The sequence below is a fragment of the Phaseolus vulgaris genome, chromosome 2 (genome assembly GCF_051622355.1).
Source record: "Phaseolus vulgaris cultivar YP4 chromosome 2, ASM5162235v1, whole genome shotgun sequence".
NCBI lineage: Eukaryota > Viridiplantae > Streptophyta > Magnoliopsida > Fabales > Fabaceae > Phaseolus > Phaseolus vulgaris.
This window is the reverse complement of record NC_143499.1, coordinates 24,821,803-24,842,701: the sequence shown is the minus strand read 5'-3', so window position 1 is coordinate 24,842,701 and position 20,899 is coordinate 24,821,803. Positions and strand designations below refer to the sequence as shown.

Here is a 20,899-nt window from a genome sequence, read left to right as displayed (position 1 = left end):
GAAGGAATGCCAACCATGTCTTTTTTTGAGAGATACATGGTCAATAGGCTTGATGGATTTGCGGAGAATCAAAGAAATCTCCATGATCTGTGTGTAAGCAACTTCCAGAGCATTCATGTCTTTGGATGAACAGATTGAAGCAGTCCAGAATCAGATTTTTGATCTACAATATGCCAAAAATGATTAAAGAAGAAAAACAACTGGTTGATATCACGGAACAACCGATTGTTTTTATGGCTTGAATCAGTTTTTCTATTTTTCAGCTTCTGCTCTTTAATTCTGTTTTATTAAGAACAATTTTCTTTATATCTCTTCTTTTTGTCTATTTGTGAAGACAAATAGGGGGAGATTTATGTTGCGTGTTGTTCTCGGTTTTAAATTTTGCAAAACAATTTATGGTTGTTTAAAGAAAGCCTTATAGGTGTTTCTGTGCTCTGATATTTTGCTCTGATATACTGTTTCTGTTCTAACCCTATATTAGAAGTGCTTTGCTTAAACTGTATCTTGCACGAACTGCTTCAGATTCAATCAAATCCAACACAAGCAATCAGGGATTTGTCTTCATCAAATAGGGGGAGATTGTTGAACCAAGTGTGTTCAAGCTTTGAAGAATCCAAACCCTTTGAAGGTTGATGAAAGGCTGGATGTGCTTGTTGTTGCTGAGTTGTCTTTTAGATAGGATCTGGGGTAGACTTTATGTATAATCCACTCTTGATTGAATCCAAAGCATAAGCATTCTCAATCCTTTTAAAAGAAAAGTGTTTTTCAAACTAAGTGAAAAATAACATGTTGTTTTGTCAAAACAACCGATTGTTTTATACTTAAGTGTTTTTAGAAAGGTTGAAAACTGTTTTCAACGGTTGACTTTTGCTGATAAAAAAAAATGGTTGACTTGCTGTCAAAACCAAAACAACCGATTGATTCGTGGAAACAACCGCTTGTTTGTTTTGATACCATAACAGAAAACTGTTTTGTGCTTTGACTGAGCATTAAATGATTTTCTAACTGTTTACGCTCCAATTTTTAATGCTTTGACCAATCTTTAAATGCAATTAATAGTTTGTTAAGATTATGCAACAAACAACTTTGTTTTAAATACAAGAAAACTGATTTGAGTTTTAAGAACTGTTTTTGAGATTTTGAAAAGTCGAGATTTTCTTAGAGATTTGATTGATCAAAGAGTGTGAGATAGGATTTTCATCTTGTATTAATTTCAGATTAGTTCTGTAACAAGTGTAATCTTTTGTATCTTTTGAAATAATCTTTCTGTGTATTGCTGAGAAGTGCTATGTGTTCTTGAGGGGATCAAAATCAGCATTCTTAGTGTTGTTGTGCTTGACCAAAGGAAGTGTGTGTCTTGAGGGGATCAAGGTCACTTCTTTGGTTGTGTTGTAAGTAATCTAGGGTTGATTGCTTAGTGGATTCCCTAGTGGTTTCTGGGAAGGCTGGATGTAGCTCTGAGTTTAGAGTGAACCAGTATAAATATCTGTGTGCATTCTCTCTATCCTTAATCTCCTTAAATTCAGTTTTGATATTTGTGAACTGGTATAAACAACCGATTGTTTCTGCGAAACAACCGATTGTTTTTCTGGTGCTGTGGTTTTTGCTTTGTGTTTTGGAAAATTGATTTCCTTATCAACTGTTTCTCGAAGTAATTTCATTATAGACTTAAAAGTTTGCAAAAACCCTCTTTAAACCATTCACCCTCCCTCTAGTTTAAAGCCATACATTCTAACAGGTGGGCCACGTAAGCTGGGTCCCACAAGCGGCATGGGCCAGTGTCTCACAAGCGGCATGCGCCAGGGTGCCGATGAGTGGTCAGACGTCGATCACCGGGATGTGTCGATGTGTCCTTGGCAATAGAGTGAGGCCAATGTGACATCGGACATCGGTGATTCAAACAGCAGAATAGGACCACGAAAGGTGGGTCCCAGAAAACACATAAGTTATCAGTAATACTATCCAGAGTTAAAGGGAAGTCCTAAGTCACGAAGAGCCCATGCGTGTGGTGTGGATAGCACATTCAGGCGCAACACAAGTAAAGAACCACTGGAGGCACTAGGGCCCGTTAGGGTTACGTTTTCCAGGGGTAGGCTGCATGCATGACACGTGAACAGCTAGGGCACCCCAGGATGAATGGCCCCAGAGATTAGGTGCACAAGTTGGTACCTAGGAGGCCATTCCGGTGGAGGTTGCACTCCAGTAAGGGAGCCTTACGCACTAGATTGACCTAATATTGGGTAATAGCGGCGCAAGGCCATTCCCTCAGAAACCCTAAATGCGGGTAACGGAAACAGCGGAAACCCTATACTATATAAAGGGTAATAAGAAACCTCACAAGGTATGCAGTTCTTGAGACTAGAACTATTACACACATTTTTGTTTCTTAGCCATAAGATTGACTTGAGCGTCGGAGTGCAAACGGCCTCTAGAGCACCCCTTTGTCTTTGCAGGTACAAAGTGTTTTGATCGAAGGAAAGCACGAACCAAGGCCGAGAGAATCGGGCGTAATTGTCGTTAGAGGCACGAGAGCAATCAAGTCAACTGGCAGGAACATCCCTTAATAATTTCCTGGTTGGATTTAGTATATTCCTTACATATTTAGGTGTTCGTCCTGCTTTATGTTACCTGTCCAAGTACACCAATGTGTCAATAGCTTTGTTCAGTGCACAGTTATACTGCATTAAGATTAAATCACAATCAATTTAGTTTACGCAATTTTTTATCAGTCAAGTTCAGACTTGGCAAAGATATGACCTTTTTCATTTGACTCACTTTATTCCTTTTACTCATAAAATTGAGGCTGAGCAAGAGAGATTAGTTTGAAGGTGCATAAAGTGGATGAAATTACCATCACAAAAACTAGTATTTTCACCTTTACCATATGAAATGTATTATGACTAAAGCAGTTATGAAAAACGAATCAAAAGAATTCCATTTTCAACCATTTGCTATCTCGACTGTGGATGGGACAAGGCTTGTGTGGTGGTGGTTGATTGCTGTTGATGAAGTTGAGGGCAGCACCCTTTTCTCTATGACAATAGAGTAGTGGTTGGATCCTCCAAGGCTGTCAATGGACTTGTATTCTGATGCATTGTTTTCTATGATGAGAGCATCCTCTAACTCACGGACAATGTCCACCATGTTTGGTCTATATGCTGAGAATGGTTCAAGACACTGCAGTACTTCTTCCACCACTCTCCACATTGCCTCTGCATGGTATCCTCCCTGATGCCAGGATCCATAATTTCTTCCATCTTTGATGCTCTTATATATGGCTTAGCCTGCAATGCATGCAAAGTTATTTCTTAGTGACGTCAACAAAATATAATTTAGTACAATCCTATAAAACAAAACATTTAGGACATGGACCATACCCATTCAACCAAGCTCCACTCATTCCGTGGTCTCTTTATGTCAAGAGGTTCCCTACCAGTCACAATTTCAAGTAAAACCACGCCATAGCTGAAGACATCACTCTTCTCAGATAATTGTAGGGTTTTGTAGAATCTGCAATGCATGGGCAATAGAGTTGAAGTGACAGATTCTTTTTCATCTCGTTTGAAATCTCACAGATTATCATGTAGTTACTTATATACGGAACAACTAGTTTCTATACGTTTATGAATAAATATACTCTTCATATAGGAAATTCTCATCAGAAACATTTCTTCAATCTGTCTGTAGTTGACAGTGCTTCCATGACACAGAACTCAATGCGGTAAATGATAGGAGAGTTTGAGCCTTTCTTTTTCGAATATTATTTGTGTTTAAGGGCTTTTCTTCTAGAATCCTTTATGTGGGTAGCGTAATAAATCTTTTGCTCAAAGTGATGTAGTAAAGCAGTATGAGAAGTTGTGGTTCAGACACGATCGAAAATGTCCACTTACTCAGGATCCAGGTACCCTGCAGTTCCTCTGACTTCAAGAGAAACGTTACTGTCTCCTTCTTGAGCATATTTTGAGAAACCAAAATCTGCAACCTTAGCGCACATGCTATATGATCTAGAAGTATATTGCTTGATTTTACGTCCCTATGTATTACTGAACGTCCTGGAAATGTATGAAGATATGCCAAACCTGCTTAATTAGAAAATTTGTTAACATTCAACATGATATTGATTAAAATTGTAACGAAGACAGATAAAGGATGCATCATGCCATGTTTCTCTTTAGATCCATGATGAACCAATTAAAGCATGGTCAGATATTAGTTGGTGAATATTCTCTCTCTCTCTCTATTCTAATGCATTGCAACTATGAAGAAACAGTATCAGTGATGTGGTTCCTGTCCCTCCCAGTAAATCTCACCATATTTTCTTTATCTAAAATTCTAAAACAACAGAGGCTAGAATAACTTATTTTTAGCCTAGACTAGGAATCTGCTGAAAGCTTATGTTATTTGAGGAATAGTAGCCTCAATTTTCCCCAAATTTTAAAGCTTCCTTTGCTACTATGCATGACAAAGCTGGCCTCCAACCAACCTGCCACTAGTTTGATGGTATGGATTGACAGTAAGTATGCTCTGACCCGCTAACTTGGTAGGCTTTGCCGGTTCTTTTTATAATTAAAATAAAAATAAAAGAAATAGTTTAAAAAAATAATTTTTTTATTGTTTTATTTGAAAGATATAAAATACAATAATATAATAATATTATAACTTAAATTATCAATACCAAAATAGGCCAAAAAGGCTTTTGACTAGTATTATCCTTTTTTCTTAAAATGTTAACATTAAGAATTCATGCGCTTGTTACTCTTCTGATTTAAATCATTATTTGCTGGATTTAATGTTTTAAAAGATTAAAATCAACACTAAACAGTCAAATAACACCATAAAATTATTAAAACTAAAATTAATATATTGTTTGAAGAGAGTTGAGGTAATACTTGTAGAGTGTTGCCATCGGGTATGAAAATACTATCATGAAATGCATGCTATTTGTCGGACTCTTCTGGAATTCCCCCTCAAATACCTTCATCTTAATCATTCTAAGCTAAAAAGTGGTAGAAATAGAAACCAATATGATTTCCCCCATAGTTGTCAATCAGTAAAGCTTATGATTTCCTGGAGTTTTTTATTCAATAGAATCAATATGCCTCTTTTTAGTTTATTTTTCTTCCTGATATGATTCAATCTGTTGTGTTGATTAGGTATATTTGCTGCAGCTTAGTAAAAGTAAAACATCATATTACTTGCCTCGAGCTGCACCAAGAGCAATAAAGAGTCTAGTTGGCCAGTCTAATATTTTTCTCTCCTGTTATAAAATTGAATTTTAGAATTAGTGGGTATCAAAACAAATAATCTGAAAGGATTTTGAATGTTTACCATAGAGTCTATCTTGCAAGAACCATTGGGCATGAAAGGATACACGAGAATTTGTTGATCATTTTCATTACAGTAACAAAGAAGAGGCACATACAAAGAAAAGGTTTTCATGCTGTATTGCATAAAGTAGGTTTAGCTGCAAGATGCATCACATACTGGTTAGATGGTGGAAAAGTAGGCCGTTGTTAAAACTTCATAAAAGAGGAGTTGGGGAATGTAAGAGCTAGGGATGTAGTGACAAAAGGAGAATATCTTATATTCTTTTCTTTAGCATTCACATCAGTTTTAGATTCAACAAAGGAGTGGATCACATTCTATTCTACCTAGATCCCTCCCTAAACACAGCAGCAACACCAGCCTTGCATCAAACACATAAGATTTGGATTCTTCAAAGCACTTGATCACTCTTGATCAACACTTAATTCCACCAATGTTGCTTCAGACCTCTCTTGTGATTTTCAGCTTCACTCCTTTCACATAGTACACAAGATTCTTGCCATCTTGAACAAGGTTGTTATAAAACACTTTCACTAGGTCTGGATAGACATTTCCAGTCATTTCCAGGAAGTGTTTCAGCTTTTGATGCTTGAGAAAGGTTTTTGCTTTTGTCTTATTTTCACTCATCAGCCATGAAAATTCCATTACCTTGGGTACATTGATTTGCTTCCTGCTTGTCTCATGTATGAACTATGTCATAGCTTCAGAATCTCCAGCAAACCAGTTTTCCAGAATACCTTGGCTGTTGTTAGGTTGCTCTCTTGATTTCTTCTTTCTATGTGAAGAAGATGTCATTGCTTAATCTATTTTATCTGCACCTATTCAGCAAGAGATATAATTCCAACTAGAAAGAATGTTAGTGCAAAGCTCGTATGATGAAAGATAAAACGTAATAAAGTAAAGAATGTGAACCTGGACAACTTGTAGCAAAGAAGGAAAATGTGAGATACAATTGTTTTAAACCAGATTTATATAGAGCAACAGATTGTGTTTCATAACTCACGAGTTTGAAAACATAATCAAGAAACCAGATGCAATACAAATTTGATTCTATGTAGTACAAAAGGGTGCAGTTTTGACTGATACAAGAATATATTGAAAACATGTTTATGCTAACAAATCAAATATGTTGAACAATAAATGTATCAAATCAGTTAGGATTTCCACACATGAATGTCATAAACCTATGATGACTTTTTACGGCAAGTGCACCGCTTTGTCAGAAGTAATAATTGTCCCAAAGGACGGATATCGATCCCACAAGGAACAGTGAATTATCCAGTACAATAATCGCTAAATATAGAACAAAACAATTAAAAGTGTATTGAAAGTGGTTGTGTTGGCAATGATCAATAAGAAAACAGACAAAGAATTAGTTGTTTCAATTGGAAAAATAGGGATTAGGTTTCATCTCTCTCACTCTCATGTATTTTGATTAGCATGTCAATATTAAGTTCTTTGATTGAAATTGATGCCCGTATAAAAATCATCTATATCGATTCCTCGCATATAAAATCCTTAAGAATGTCCCATAACTATCGATCCCTCGCATAATTATAAGAACAACTTAGAACGAAGCTCAGACGTTTAATAGCAATTAACATTTCAAGTCTATTCCTAGCACTCAAATATGTTAAGTATTGTTGTTTAGGTCCGAACCCTAAAAATACCTCCCGGTCAGATTTAAGATTCTCAATTTGTCACGGAAAATTAAAAGTAAAACAACAATACCAATAATCAATCAAGAACTGAATATTAATATATAAAATATCACCTCAATACATAAGAGTTTGAGCAGATTACTCTCAATCCCAAAGGGTAGAATTAGCCACGCATACTTCTATCACCTTCCATTCTCCCAATTGGGTTACAATTCACTCTATGGTGTTTTCCTCTCAATCTGGCACACTAAGGTTGAGCCTCTAGCCCTCTATTTATCCTAGTTTTCTAGGGTTAGGTTGTTTATTGTGTCGCGCTAATGGGCTAAATGATAAAACATAAAAAATGCCCAATCTTTCTTTGCATCTTTTCCATTCTGGGACCTTCTATCTTTATCTTTTTAGCTCAAATCATTCATCTTTAATCCAAATCTCCAATCTTCCTTAGAAATCTGCAATTAACACCAAATTTGGGAATAAAATACTCTTATTCAAATAAAGATCATAAAAAATGTAAAAAGGTATAAATTCATAAATTAGGGATTATTTTATATGTAAATTAGCAATAAATCCTCATAAGTGCCTATATTTTAATATGAAATATTACTGAAATTAGACACTTATCAACCTACTAGTCAATAACTATAAAAGTAGTCAATGGTCAAGGAGAGAGAGAAAAGTAATTATTTCTCTTTGCTAGTCATAGTTGTGATTCTGAAACGAAAATAAACACATTAAATAAGGAGACAACATATTTAAATTCTTACTACAGTGGACAATTTAAGCTAATAATACCCAATTCATTTAATAGAAAGTAAAACCTATATTTAGCAAGAGGTTTACTAAACAAGTCAGCCAATTGAAATTTAGTACCAATAAATTTGATATCACATGTGTTGAAGATGGGAAGCATTGATGTATCAAATCCTCATGAAACATGAAGTTGTGTTATGTTTTAGGTCTAGGTATTGTTATGGGGTTTAGAATCTTTGTAAGATCAATATTGATTCTCAAACAAAGCTTATTTCAATATGTTTTAAAGATTAAAGTTTTTTTCCATGCAAAGGGAAAAACAACCGATTAAAGTTTCGAGATAATCGGTTGTTTGTCACTTAATTGGCAAAGGGGTTTTGAAACTTTTTTTTTAATCAGTTGTATAACTGTCAAAACCATTCAACCGGTTAAATCTTGGTTTTAACCGATTAAATGTATGTTTTCATAAAAGTTTTTTGAAAACCTGTTTTAACTAATTTGGTTGTTCAAATCTGTCTTCAACGATAGGTTTTCAAGGTTTATAAATCTAGTCTTCTTTCAAACGTGAAAAGATTGATGAAACAAAAAATTTTGATACTCTGATTTGTGATTGATTTGAGAGATTACCAAGTTTTAGCAAGATTGCTTTTGAGCTTTGTTGTAATTCAAGAACTGATCAATAGGGTTTCTGGTGTACTGTGATTCCAGGTGTTTTCTAACCTTGTTTAGGTTCTTGTAATTGTTCATATAACTCTCTGTAAAACTGTTGTAAAAATCCTGTAAAGTCAGTGTGATTCTGGTTTGAGGTGTTGGTTGTGTGCAAAGAGGGTGAGTAGGCTTTGTGGGATTCAAAGTCACATTTTTGTGTTATGTATGTGTAATCTGTGATTGGTTGCATAGTGGAATACTCAGTGGTTTGACTGAGGACTGGATGTAGCTCTTGAATAGAGTGAACCAGTATAAACCTTGTGTGTAATTCTCTCTATCTCTTCTCTCCATAACTGTTTGATATTTTTCGCTGTCATAAACAACCGGTTGAGTCGTTATTTTAACCGATTATAATTCTACTATCTGTTTCTGCTTGGTTTTTTATTAGCTTTCTGAATTGCTTTTCTGAGTTGATTGTTAAAGTTTCATTCTAAGCAAAGTATTTGTGAAAGCTTTTGAAAACAATTCATCCTCCTCTTGTTCCAACCATCAATCCTAACAATTGGCATCAAGAGCAAGGTTCTTGAACGTTACTCAAGTTTTGATTTCTGGTTTTTGAAAATCTTTTGATGGCTGATAAAAGTTTTTTTGGGGAAGGTGCCTCTTTGAACAAACCACCTCTGTTCTGTGGTCAAAACTATCCTATTTTGTGCATAAGAATGAAGTTCTTTATTCAATCCTTAGATAAGAATATTTGGAATGTTATTTCAAATAATACCTATGTGCATATGCCTGAAATTAATGAATCCTCTAAAGAACATCTTGATTGTATGGCACAACATATTATTGTGTCTGCTCTAGACTCTGATGAATTGCTCAATATTTCATAATGCACTTCGGCTAAGGGAATGTGGGACACACTTGAGGAATGACACAAAAATCCAAGGAGTGACTTGATGGATAAAGAAGAGTCATCTGCTGGCTCAATCTCTTCTAAAACAAGTTAGAAGTATGCTTAATGACCAAGGGAGAATCAGAATTGAGTCAAGTAAGTGCAGCCTCTTCTAATAAGTGTGAAAGTTATTTTCAATTGCTTGATGCTTTCCAAGAAATTCATGAAAAAGCTAAGAGATTAACTTTTTCAAATAACTGATTGAAATGTGAAAACAACAAGTTGAAAATGAAAATCACAGTTTTGGAAAAAGATTTGAATCAATAAAAAACTGATTTAGAAAATTCTGAACTGGTGTAAGAAAAATCCTCTTGCAAATGTGATTCAAAGTATTGCAAAAACTTTGAGTCTCTTCAAGAGAAAGTCTTATATCTTGTGAAAACTATTGGCATCATTTTGAAAGAAAAATCAAATTTTGAAAATATGTTGGCATCCCAAACATGTGTATTTGGAAAATTTGGCTTGGGTTTTAACCCCCAAAGCAAAAAAAGTGGGTGCACAAAACCTTTTTCAACTTTCACTAAAAAACAATCGGTTAAAAAAATTGAAACAACCGGTTGTTTGTTGTTTCTATTGCATGAAAAAGGGACACTCTGTTAGGTTCTGCAGAATCAGAAAGTTTTCTGTCCCTAAGGGTATTTTGAAATGGGTTCCTAAGGAGCCTAATGATTCTTGGAAACACAATAACACCTATGGAAACAAATTCACAACGGGACCAAATCTAGCAACTTGATTTTGTTTCTTTTGTAGGGTTGTGATCCTGCCTGTTGACCAGAACGTAAGAGCCTTGCCTCGTCAAATCTGGATCGACTTTGCACCGTGCTAGCTTCCGTCCTTCGCCTTGATTCACCTCAAGAACCTGCAAAAGACAGAACGGCGCCGCTACGGCCGATCGCGCTCCGACGCCCAAGTCAGCGACTGAACCACCAAAATACTAAGAGAAAACTAAGAACTTCAGGAACCGTGCAATATTCTCTCTCAGCGTACTCAAGTTCTCGCAAGTGTAAAAGAAGTATTCTAAAACGCGCGTACCTCAGAAGTTCGTTAGGATCCCTTATATACCTGTGCGCTTTCTCTCTCCTGACAGTTACACATCTGGACACGTGGCTCGCATCCAGCTGTACACGTGTCACCATCTGGAGCATCTTTGACTTGAGCGTCACCTCTTACTCTTCAGGCTGTTCGACTAAGTTACTTATGCAGGAAGCAACTCAGCGTGTAGCTGCCTTGGAGCGCGATCTCTTCTGTGTGGCGAGTACGGATGTCTTCATACACACCTTCCCTGTGGTCTCGCCGGCCGCCATTATACTCTACTTTACTTACTTCACTGTGCATGCTCGGGTAAGGTGTTCCCCGACCTCAACCTCTAGCCAGCTAGGGAATGAACATCTGACAACTTCATCCTCTGCTTCGAAAGCCTGGAACAAGCTTTCCTGATCCTTCGGCGATGTCCTCCTCTCGGCGATCTCCGATCGCCTTATCGCTTGGGTTCACACCCGGCGACTACGACACAAACCTGGTGACCGCCGATTTAGGTATGCTATAAATCGGGGCATGCCAACTTAACGACTGGCAATCACACGAACCCCCCGACATCCTTCACATCTGCCAGCCAGGTGTCCCGTTCAACACGCCTATACTATTGCTTGCTGCCACGTCATCAACTCCGACTACCTGGGCGGTACACAAGTCCCCCAGTCTTAAGCGAAGACTTGTCCAGCGAAAAGACTAAGAGGTCACGTCACTGCCGATATACATGGCGCTGGCACGGAATTCCAGACGTTCGTACCCTCTGCTTTTCTGACGCTCCACCAAACCCCTTTTTCCAATCGCTCGACACGTGGCTTCATCAACGATCATCTTCAGCTGTCGTTTGCGCTTCCAAAAACGTTTGAAAAACCCTTAAACCCCTTCATTTCCACTGTTTCATCATCTCTTTGCATTCTCAAAACGCTCTGAGTTTTCTCTGCAAACTCACGACGCTCCTCAACTCTCTCAATCTCCAACTCCCTTCAACGCTCATCTGATCATCGAAAGGTACCTCTTTTACTTCCTCTGTTGATATTAGCTACATTTTAGCCAATTCGCATCATCCATTATCTGTCTGGTGCATACGCTGTGGGTTGTTTCCTCCTCTTCTTCCTTCTCGTAACTTAGGGCTTCGTCTTCCATTACATTCGTCACAACGAACTCCCGTTCGTTCATTCTCCATTCTTCGTCCACAATCGAGTCGTTCTCTGTAACCTTTGTTCATCCTTTTTCCTTTTTCCTTTGCAGTTCCTGCGATGGCTCGCACGAAAACCACCGCGAACCCTCCTCCTTCATCGCGAAACCCTCCACCCCAAGCGCATAACCTACCACGAGCATCTGGTGCTCCTCCTACCCAGGCTGAGAGGCCTGCAGCTTCTCACTCCAATCTTGCTCAGGCAACTCCACCAGTCGCCGGAGGAGCCCCTATTGCCACACAAGACTACAAGAAGCTTTACCCGTGGGCCACCTCAGCTCTGTTGAAAGAAACCTCTTCCATAAACACAGAGTTGGGCGTGCATCGACTAAGAAAAGGGGACCAATCTGAGCTTTCATTCCATAAGGAACACGACAGCAAAATGGCCGTGCTGCCCTGCCGCCCGGATGAACCAATCTGTGCTGACGATAAAGCAAACAACGACGAGTTGTTCTGCTTCCTCTACGCGACATTCTTCAAGAAGGTGAGGCTCCGACTTCCCTTCACTCGCTTTGAGACGGAATTATTAACTGAGCTCGACATCGCCCCCGCCCAGCTTCATCCCAATAGCTGGGCGTTCGTAAGGGCGTTTCAGATCATGTGCGCACACCTGGGATTGCCAGCCTCAGTCGACGTTTTCCTCTTCCTTTTCGAGGCTAATAATCCAGGAGACCGCCTCTGGATTAGCCTGAACGGTATTGCTGGGAGGTCAATCCTCTCCATCTTCCAGCAATCTTACAAAGATTGGAAAGGAAAATTCGTGAAGGTGTGCGCCAACGACTAAGATCCTTCCCTGCTCGACGGCTTCCCCTTGTACTGGGTACACAAGGGGAGCAAAGATGCCAAAGAGAGCTTTAGGAGGCCCAGAAGTCCTGACTCCATGGGCGAGCTAGACAGAGATCTATGCCTCTTCTGGAAGAGAGTAGCAGCCGCCAACATTACCTTTCCCACTTCCTCAATAATCTCCTTCGAGTACCTCGAAGGCCAACTTGAAGCCCATATAGGTTAGCTTTTACCTCACTACTTAGGTTCTGTTCTACGTTGGGACTGATTTTACATCTCTGTTATCCGCCATTGGGCGTCCTGCTTGTTGCATACTGGTCTTGGCTTTAAGTTCATGTGCTACCTGTTTGCATCATTCGCACATATACTCGTGTATCTTGCCTTTGCTTCTGCTTATTTGTCTGTTTCTACCCTGTGCAGACTTCATGTTGGGCAAGGGCAAATTAGCTGAACTGAGGGCGCTCGCCCGAACTCATAAGTTGGCAACGGGTTCCCAAACCGTGCCCAACTCGGTGGTGGAGATCGCCGCTGCCCAGGGCAGATCGCCTCCTCAAGGCCCAGCTCCTCCAGAGACACTGCCCGCCCCTCAACGAAAAAAGCTCATCTTGAGGAAACCAAAGAGGAAAACCCCTCAAGTGGTTCAAGAAGATGAGGATGAGGATGATGAGGCGACTGAGGACGGCCTTGTCACCAAAAGGAAAAGGGTGGCACCTTCTTCACCACCCGCTCTCCCAACACCAACACCGCCCTCTGCCCCAGCTCCAACACCGCCCTCTCCCCCAGCTCCAACACCGCCGGTCCAAGCTACACCCTTGGCGGTCGCGCTTCCCGTGGTTGAAGGCAGCGAGCCCAACTTCATGGAGAACCCTCCTAGCGCCTCCACGCCATTCGTATCTGCTGGAGAGAATCCTCCTTCAACTGCCTCAATTGCTGAAGCCGCACCAGGTGGGGATGAAGGCGCCCACAACTCGCCGATACTCATAACCGAGTCCCCCACTTCACCACCACGCCAGGAAGCCCCCCTTGCTCAACCAACTCAAGAGGGTGGTGGTGAAAGTCAGCACCAGGCACCTTTAGCACCTCCACCAATAGCAGCTGCGAGCCTTCCCCCCTTGGTCAAAGAAGTCTGGGGGCCTTTCACAGCTAAGCTAAAGATGATGGCAGAGGACCTCCCCTCAATCATAACAAAGGTTGTGAAGAGCTCCAACAAAAAGCTTCAGGACGAGATCTCAACACTCCAGGAGCAGAATCGCCTGATAAGGATCGAGGCGGAAAAGCTGTCTTGCAACCTGATGATGGCAGAGATCGATCACTCAAGGGTGGAGGATGCCATGAGTGCTGAGCTGACGGTTGCGCGCAAGGGGGCCTCCGACCTGCGCCAGAAACTGCACCTCCTAGCTCAAGAGAAAATCGAGCTGGAGAGCAAGCTGGTTCCCTACAGGCTTAAGGTGGCCAACTTGAAGGCATCGATGAAAGCGGATGCAGCCAAGGTAGAGAACCTTGTAAAGAGGTCGGTTGATCGGGAGGTTCTCCTTGGAAAGGTCGAGAAGGAGAGGGACGACGCTGTGGACGAGCTCGCCAAGGCTCGAGAGGAAAGCAAGAAAATCGCTGCAGAGCTAGCCCAGGCGCGGGACGAAGGCGGGAAGGTTGCTGAAGACCTCGCTCAGGCTCGTGAGGAAAAAGAAGAGCTGAAGAAACGAGCTGAAACAGCAAACCGAGGGGCTCAAACAACAAATCGAAGAGCTCGAACTAAGCTCCGCCCAAGTCCTTCCCGCCGGATTCGACGCCGCCCTGGAGCAAGTCGCTTGCCAGTACCCTGAGCTCGACCTCTCCATGGTGTCGTTATGCAATGAAGTGGTGGATGGGAAGATCGTGCCTTCTGAAGATTAACCGTCTCCCTCCATCATTCATTTCCTGAGAATTAGTGCTTGTTTCTTTTTGCACAATCTTTTACTTGTAATCTTCTTTTCTTTGTACTTGAACCGATACCGCTTCTATCACAACTTCCTCCGCTTTCGTACCTGGTCTCCCTGTTTACTTTGCTTTTCCTTATAGAAACCGCTTTAAACAAATTAACTTAGCGATTCTGCGGGCTCAATCGTTTACTTACTGCTTCAAACTCGAGCAAACTATCAACTCTCAACGATGACATTTTAATAACTTGTGAACTTAAGGCAACGAACTTCAGCGTGAAACTACTTACTAAACAGCAAGTTTCAAACCAACTGATAGTTTTTAAGATATAGTTCACCTGATCTGCTCCAACGAAATGGGCCCTTACTCTTGCCATCGCCTGGACTTCTGCTGATCGCCATAGGGTCCTGGTGATGTAAGCTTCCTTTTGCCTTCATAACTTGGCTATTGTTCCCTCATCTGGGGGTAGAGGCGCCTTTCGGATCCTTCTCTACCTCCCTGAGTTTTAGAACAATAAGCCGGATAGCTAGGCGTTCTCTTTGAACCTACCTTAGCCATCCTTTAAACTTCTTCCACCCTTCACACCATACCTGAACTCGTTCGAGACGAGAAGGATTTTATCTTGCCTGAACTCGCTCGACGGCGAGAAGGTCTTTATCTGGTGCCTCTACTTTGCCCAGGGATTACATCTCCTCTTCCATGGATGCACTGAGGACTTTTAACTTGTTCTCGCCTGCACTCGTACAAAGTCGAGGAGGACTTTAATTTCTTTCTCGCCTCAGGACGCGCGAGGGCGTTGAGATCTTTTAATCGTTGTTGGTGCCTCCGATCGCCGAAAGACAATGAGGACTTTAAAACTTTAGCTGTGCCGCCGATCGCCGAAAAGCGATGGGGACTTTAAAACTTTAACTGAGAGCATGCGCTTTTTCTACAAACTTTCAACACAAACATGCATGCAAACTCAAAAGCTTTAAGCTTGAAAACTCTTCTTTTATTGGGTGGCCTCATTAAAAACCCTCCTTAGGGAAAAAAGAGTGCCCCCTTCAAACTGTTTTAACAGAAAACTTGTAAATCTTTTCATGTTCGTTTCTACTTACAAAGCTTTAACTGTGATATAACTTGAGGTGTGTGGCGTTCCAAGTGCGAGGAATCGCCCCTCCTTCCAACGTCTCTAGGCGGTAGGCACCGTTCCCGAGCACCTCGGTTATTCTGAACGGTCTTGTCCACTTAGGCGACAACTTCCTCATCACCAGGTCGCCCTCTTTAAACTGCCTTGGCATCACCTTCGAGTTGTATCTTCGTTCGATCATCCTTTTCACTGCCTCAGCTTTTACTCTCGCCTCCTTCCTGACCTCATCCAGCAAATCCAGATTCAACCTTCTTTCTTCATTCGAGTGTTCAACTACAAAGTGCTGGAATCTCGGCGAGCTCTCCTGGATTTCCACTGGAATCATTGCGTCGCATCCATAGACCAGGCTAAACGGGGTCTCATGGGTTCCTGACTGCTCGGTGGTGTGATACGCCCAGACTATGCGGGGTACCTCCTCAGCCCACGATCCCTTGGCTTTCTCCAGCCTTCTCTTCAAGCCTCTTAGCAACACCTGATTGGCGGACTCTACTTGGCCGTTTGTCTGAGGGTGCTCGACGGATGCAAACACCTGCTGAATTCCCACTTCTTCGCACAGCTTCTTCAGCAGATGACTTGCAAACTGAGTCCCGTTGTCGGACACCAGGCGCTTAGGAACATTAAACCGGCACACGATGTTCTTCCATACAAAGCTCTCGATCTTGTGTGCGGTGATCTGGGCTACTGGTTCTGCTTCGATCCACTTGGTGAAATACTCAATTGCTACCACCAAGTATTTCATCTGCCTGATCGCCAATGGGAAAGGCCCCAGGATATCAATTCCCCACGTATGGAACGACCAAGGGCTGTAAATCGACTTTAACTCTTCTGGAGGCGCCCTGTGCCAATCGGCGTGCTGCTGACATTGCTTGCAACACTGTGCATACTTCCTGCAGTCCTCCTTCATTGTTGGCCAGTAGTAACCTGCACGGAGGATTCTTGCGGCCAGAGCTCGACCCCCGATGTGACTTCCACATATCCCTTCATGGAGCTCGGCCATAATTCTTGTACATTTTTCTCCGTGCACACATTCCAGGAGTGGGTGTGTGAACCCAAACCTATACAACTCGCCATCAATCATTGTGAATTTGCTGGAGTTCTTCTTTATCTTCCTAGCCTCCATCGGATCCAGCGGGAGAAGGCCATCTGCCAGGCAACGCTGGTACTGGGTTATCCATGTGTCTGGCTCATGCGTGGCACAGACCTGCGTCATGTTCACCCTCTCCCCCCGACATGCTCTTATTCTTGGCGACCTCAAGGTCTCCTGAGTCAAAGACCTGTGACACCTCGCCGCGTTCTCCGTCGACTTGCTTATTTGAAGAACCAGGTGGTCTGCCACAAATGCCCTAGGCGCCTTCAGGGTTTCTTGGATCACCGTCCTCTGTCTACCGCCCTTGCCCGAACTGGCGAGCTTAGCTAGCAAGTCTGCTCGGGCATTCTGCTCTCTGGGTACATGCACTACTTCAAACGAGACAAAAGAACCCTTCAATTCCTGCACGTACTCTAAGTAAGCTGCCATTTGTGGATCCTTGGCCTGGAACTCGCCTGTTACTTGTCCCGTGACCAACAACGAGTCACTCTTAGCCATCAGCACCCTAACTCCCATCTCCTTGGCTAGCAAGATTCCAGCGATCAACGCCTCATACTCTGCTTGATTGTTGCTGGCTTTGAAGGCAAACCTCAGGGACTGTTCTATCAGCACGCCGTTGGGCCCTTCCAGGATGACTCCAGCACCGCTACCCTGCTGGTTCGACGATCCGTCCACCGAGAGCACCCAACGAAAACCATCCCCTTCAACTCGTGCTGCCTCTGACAAGAGCTCGACCACGAAATCGGCGAAAACTTGCCCCTTGATCGGTCCCCGGGGCTCATACTTGATGTCGAACTCCGACAGCTCCACCGCCCATTTTACCATCCTCCCAGCTACATCAGGCTTCTTCAGGACTTTCTGGATGGGCAAATCGGTCATCACCAGTATTGTAAAACTGTGAAAATAGTGGCGCAACCTCCTCGCCGAAAATACTACAGCCAGTGCAGCTTTTTCCAAGGCCTGATACCTCACCTCCGGGCCTTGCAACACTTTGCTGACGAAATAAATAGGCTTCTGAGCCTGGTATTGGTCTTGGGCGAGCACCGCACTCACCGCCCTTTCAGTCATAGCAAAATACAACCTGAGAGGGATTCCCACCAACGGTTTGCACAAAACCGGCGGGCTCGCCAGGTACTCTTTAAGCTTGCCGAAGGCCTCTTCACACTCCCCGTCCAAGCAAACTTATTGTTTCGCCTTAAACACTGGAAGTACGGATGGCCTTTCTCTCCGCTAGCCGACACGAAACGAGACAGGGCGACCATCCGACCTGTAAGCTGCTGCACCTCCTTCACTGTAGCCGGGCTCCTCATCGCCAAGATGGCAGCACACTTATCAGGATTTGCCTCTATTCCTCTTTCAGTTAAGAGGAATCCCAAGAACTTCCCTGCCTCCACGCCAAAAATGCACTTCTCGGGGTTCAACTTCAACCTCAACTTGGCGATTGTGGTGAACAACTCCTCCAGGTCCGCAACGTGCTTGCTCGTTTCCGGTGAGGTCACGACCATATCATCCACATACGCTTGCAAATTCCTTCCCAGCATTGGTGCAAGTACCCTATCCATCAATCTTTGGTACGTGGCCCCCGCATTCTTCAGCCCAAAGGGCATCACCTTGTAGCAGTAGCACGATCTCTCGGTCATGAAGGCGGTCTTCTCTTCATCCATAAGATGCATTTTTATCTGGTTGTACCCCGAGAAGGCGTCCAGGAAACTCAACAACTTACACCCTGCAGCACTGTCGACCAGGGCATCTATGCTTGGCAAAGGATACGAGTCCTTTGGGCAAGCCTTGTTCAGGTCAGTGAAGTCGACGCACATGCGCCACTTCCCATTGCTTTTCTTCACCAGCACGACATTGGCCAACCACTCAGGGTACTGAACTTTCCTGATATGGCCTGCGGCGAGGAGCTTCTGCGTTTCATCCCTGATCGCCTGCCTCCTCTCCTCGTTAAACTTCCTTCTTCTCTGCCGCACTGGTCTGACCTGGTTGTCCATTGCTAGGCGATGGCACAAGAAGTCGGGGTCGATTCCCGGCATGTCTGAAGCAGACCATGCAAATGCATCCAGATGCCGCTCTATCACCTTGGCGATCTGGTCTTGGAGTTCAGCCTCCAAAGATCTTCCCAGCTTGAAGATCTTTCCCCCGATCTCCCTTTCGAGCCACTCCTCGACGGGTTTGGGCCGGGTTTCCCTGGCGATCACCGATCTGGCGATTCCCAGTTCCCTCGCTTCCTCTGGGCGGTTCCTCGCCTCTTCTTCCCAATCGGCGTTCTCCTCCCTTGCTTCAGCATCTACCATGACGACATCGCTACCGGCGGTCGCCTCCACCAACGTCGACCTAGGCTTCACACCGGGAGGCGGGGTGGTCGTGATGTAACTTACTGACCTCTTATTCTTCAGGCTATTCTCATAGCACTTCTTTGCTTCCTTCTGGTCAGATTTGATGGTGATCACCACCCCCTCCATAGACGGTAACTTCACCTTCATGTGCCTGGTCGAGGGCACAGCTCCTATTCTGTTGAGTGTTGGTCTTCCCAACATAATGTTATATGCTGAGGGAGCATTCACAACGAGGTACTAGATTTTCTCCGTCCTCGAGCCCGCCTCATCTGTGAATGTAGTTCTTAACTCAATGTACCCCCTAACCTCCACCTGATCGCCAGCGAACCCATATAAGCACCCTCCATAGGGCCTCAGCTGGTCAAGGGGTAGTTGCAGCTGCGTGAAAGTCGGCCAGAACATCACATCTGCCGAGCTTCCTTGGTCCACCAGTACCCGGTGGACCTTCCTCCCCGCTGTGACGAGCGAGATAACTATGGGATCGTTGTCATGAGGCACAACATCCCTAAGATCTTCTCTTGTGAACGTAATGTCCACATCTGGCGAGTGGTCCTCGAACATGTCCACCGTCATCATAGACCTTGCATACTTCTTCCTCTGTGATGCGGTGCATCCACCACCCGAGAAACCTCCTGCGATGGTGTGGATCTCTCCATGAGTGGGCATCTCATGCTGCTGAGCCTCACCACCCGCCAGCTGGGAGCTCGACGCGCCCCCCGTCCTCCTGTCCAGCAGGTAATCATTCAGAAAACCGCTCTTGACCAGGTCGTTGAGCTGGTATCCCAGTGCCAAGCACGAATCGACGGTGTGACCAAAACTCTGGTGGAATTCGCACCAGGCGTCTGGTTTCGGTCCTAACACCTTGTCGCCCACTTTCTCAGGTGCCTTGAGCCTGGCTGCTATGTTGGGGATGGCGATCAGATCCGCCAGCCCCATGACAAACTTATGCTTTGGTGAGCGGTTGTACTCCCTGGGGCGTCCTGGGCCCCTGCCCTTGTTTTTCCTTGGATCTTAAGGATGGCGAGTCCTTTGTCCCTCTTGGCCGCCGCTGTCTCCAGCACCCTCTGTGGCTGGATCCTGGTCTGGGCGCGTGGCCTAGCAGGGGCCACGCTTCCCCTCTTCTCGGCGACCTCACTTTCGTCGGCGATGTGGGCTACCGCAAGTCGCCTAACCTCAGCAAACGTGGCGGGGTGAGCCCTGATCAGCGCCTCACAGAAAGGTCCCGGCAGCACGCCCTTTTTGAAGGCGTATACCAGCATCTCCTCGTCTTTCGCAGGCGAGCGGACCATCTGTGCTCCAAAACGATTCAGATAGTCCCTGAGGGACTCTCCCTGGTATTGCCTTATGTCGAACAGGTCGTAAGACACCCTAGGTGGCGCCTTGTTCACAATGTACTGCTCGACGAAAATCTTCGAAAACTGCTGGAAATTGGTTATGTGACCTGTAGGCAAGCTCACAAACCATTCAAGCGCTGTTCCCTGCAGCGTGCTCACAAACATCTTGCAGTATACAGCATCCGAGCCTCCTGACAGCATCATCTGCGTGTAGAACGTGGTGAGATGTGCCTCAAGGTCCTCCACGCCGGTGAAAGTAGCCTTCACGGGTACCACACTCGCAGGGATAGGCGTGTCTGTGATCGCCTAAGCAAATGGCATAGGGAAACGCGGGGTGGCGACGACGGTGCGACCTCTTCAGCGACCGGGCGGCCTCTCTGCTCCTGAAGAGCTTGACGCAACTCCTCAGTCACTTTGCTGAGCTCTTCATTCCTGGCCTGAGAGGCGACTAGGTCCTCATGCATCTTTGCCTGCTCTACGCGCGAGGCCTCCACATTCGCCTGCAGTGCACGCATGATCTCCTTCATCTGCGCCATGGTCATGGCGCCTTCAGCAGCAACTGGCACAACTGGACTTGAGCGGTTGCTTCTCATCTTTCTCATGAAAACTCAGCAAACCAAAGTTCGACGAACAAAATCTCCTTCAGCAGCGATCGATCCAACAAACAACCGGTTAGAAGTCCTCAAACTCCCTAAGACCACCGCAAACGCAACTGCAACAGCACGCCGATAGATTCGGACGTCGAAACCTTCA

At 44.0% G+C, this 20,899-nt stretch overlaps 1 protein-coding gene across 1 annotated transcript; it reads right to left on the bottom strand.

Moving 5' to 3' along the window:
• Positions 1 to 2,951: 2,951 nt before the first annotated feature.
• Positions 2,952 to 5,256, bottom strand: LOC137809665 (Protein kinase superfamily protein). The gene is given in 6 exon segments (XM_068610765.2): positions 2,952 to 2,997; positions 2,999 to 3,230; positions 3,233 to 3,284; positions 3,378 to 3,510; positions 3,891 to 4,079; positions 5,200 to 5,256. Coding segments are annotated over 5 exon segments (567 nt in total). The 5' UTR covers positions 3,995 to 4,079; positions 5,200 to 5,256.
• Between the last annotated feature and the right edge of the window lie 15,643 nt (positions 5,257 to 20,899).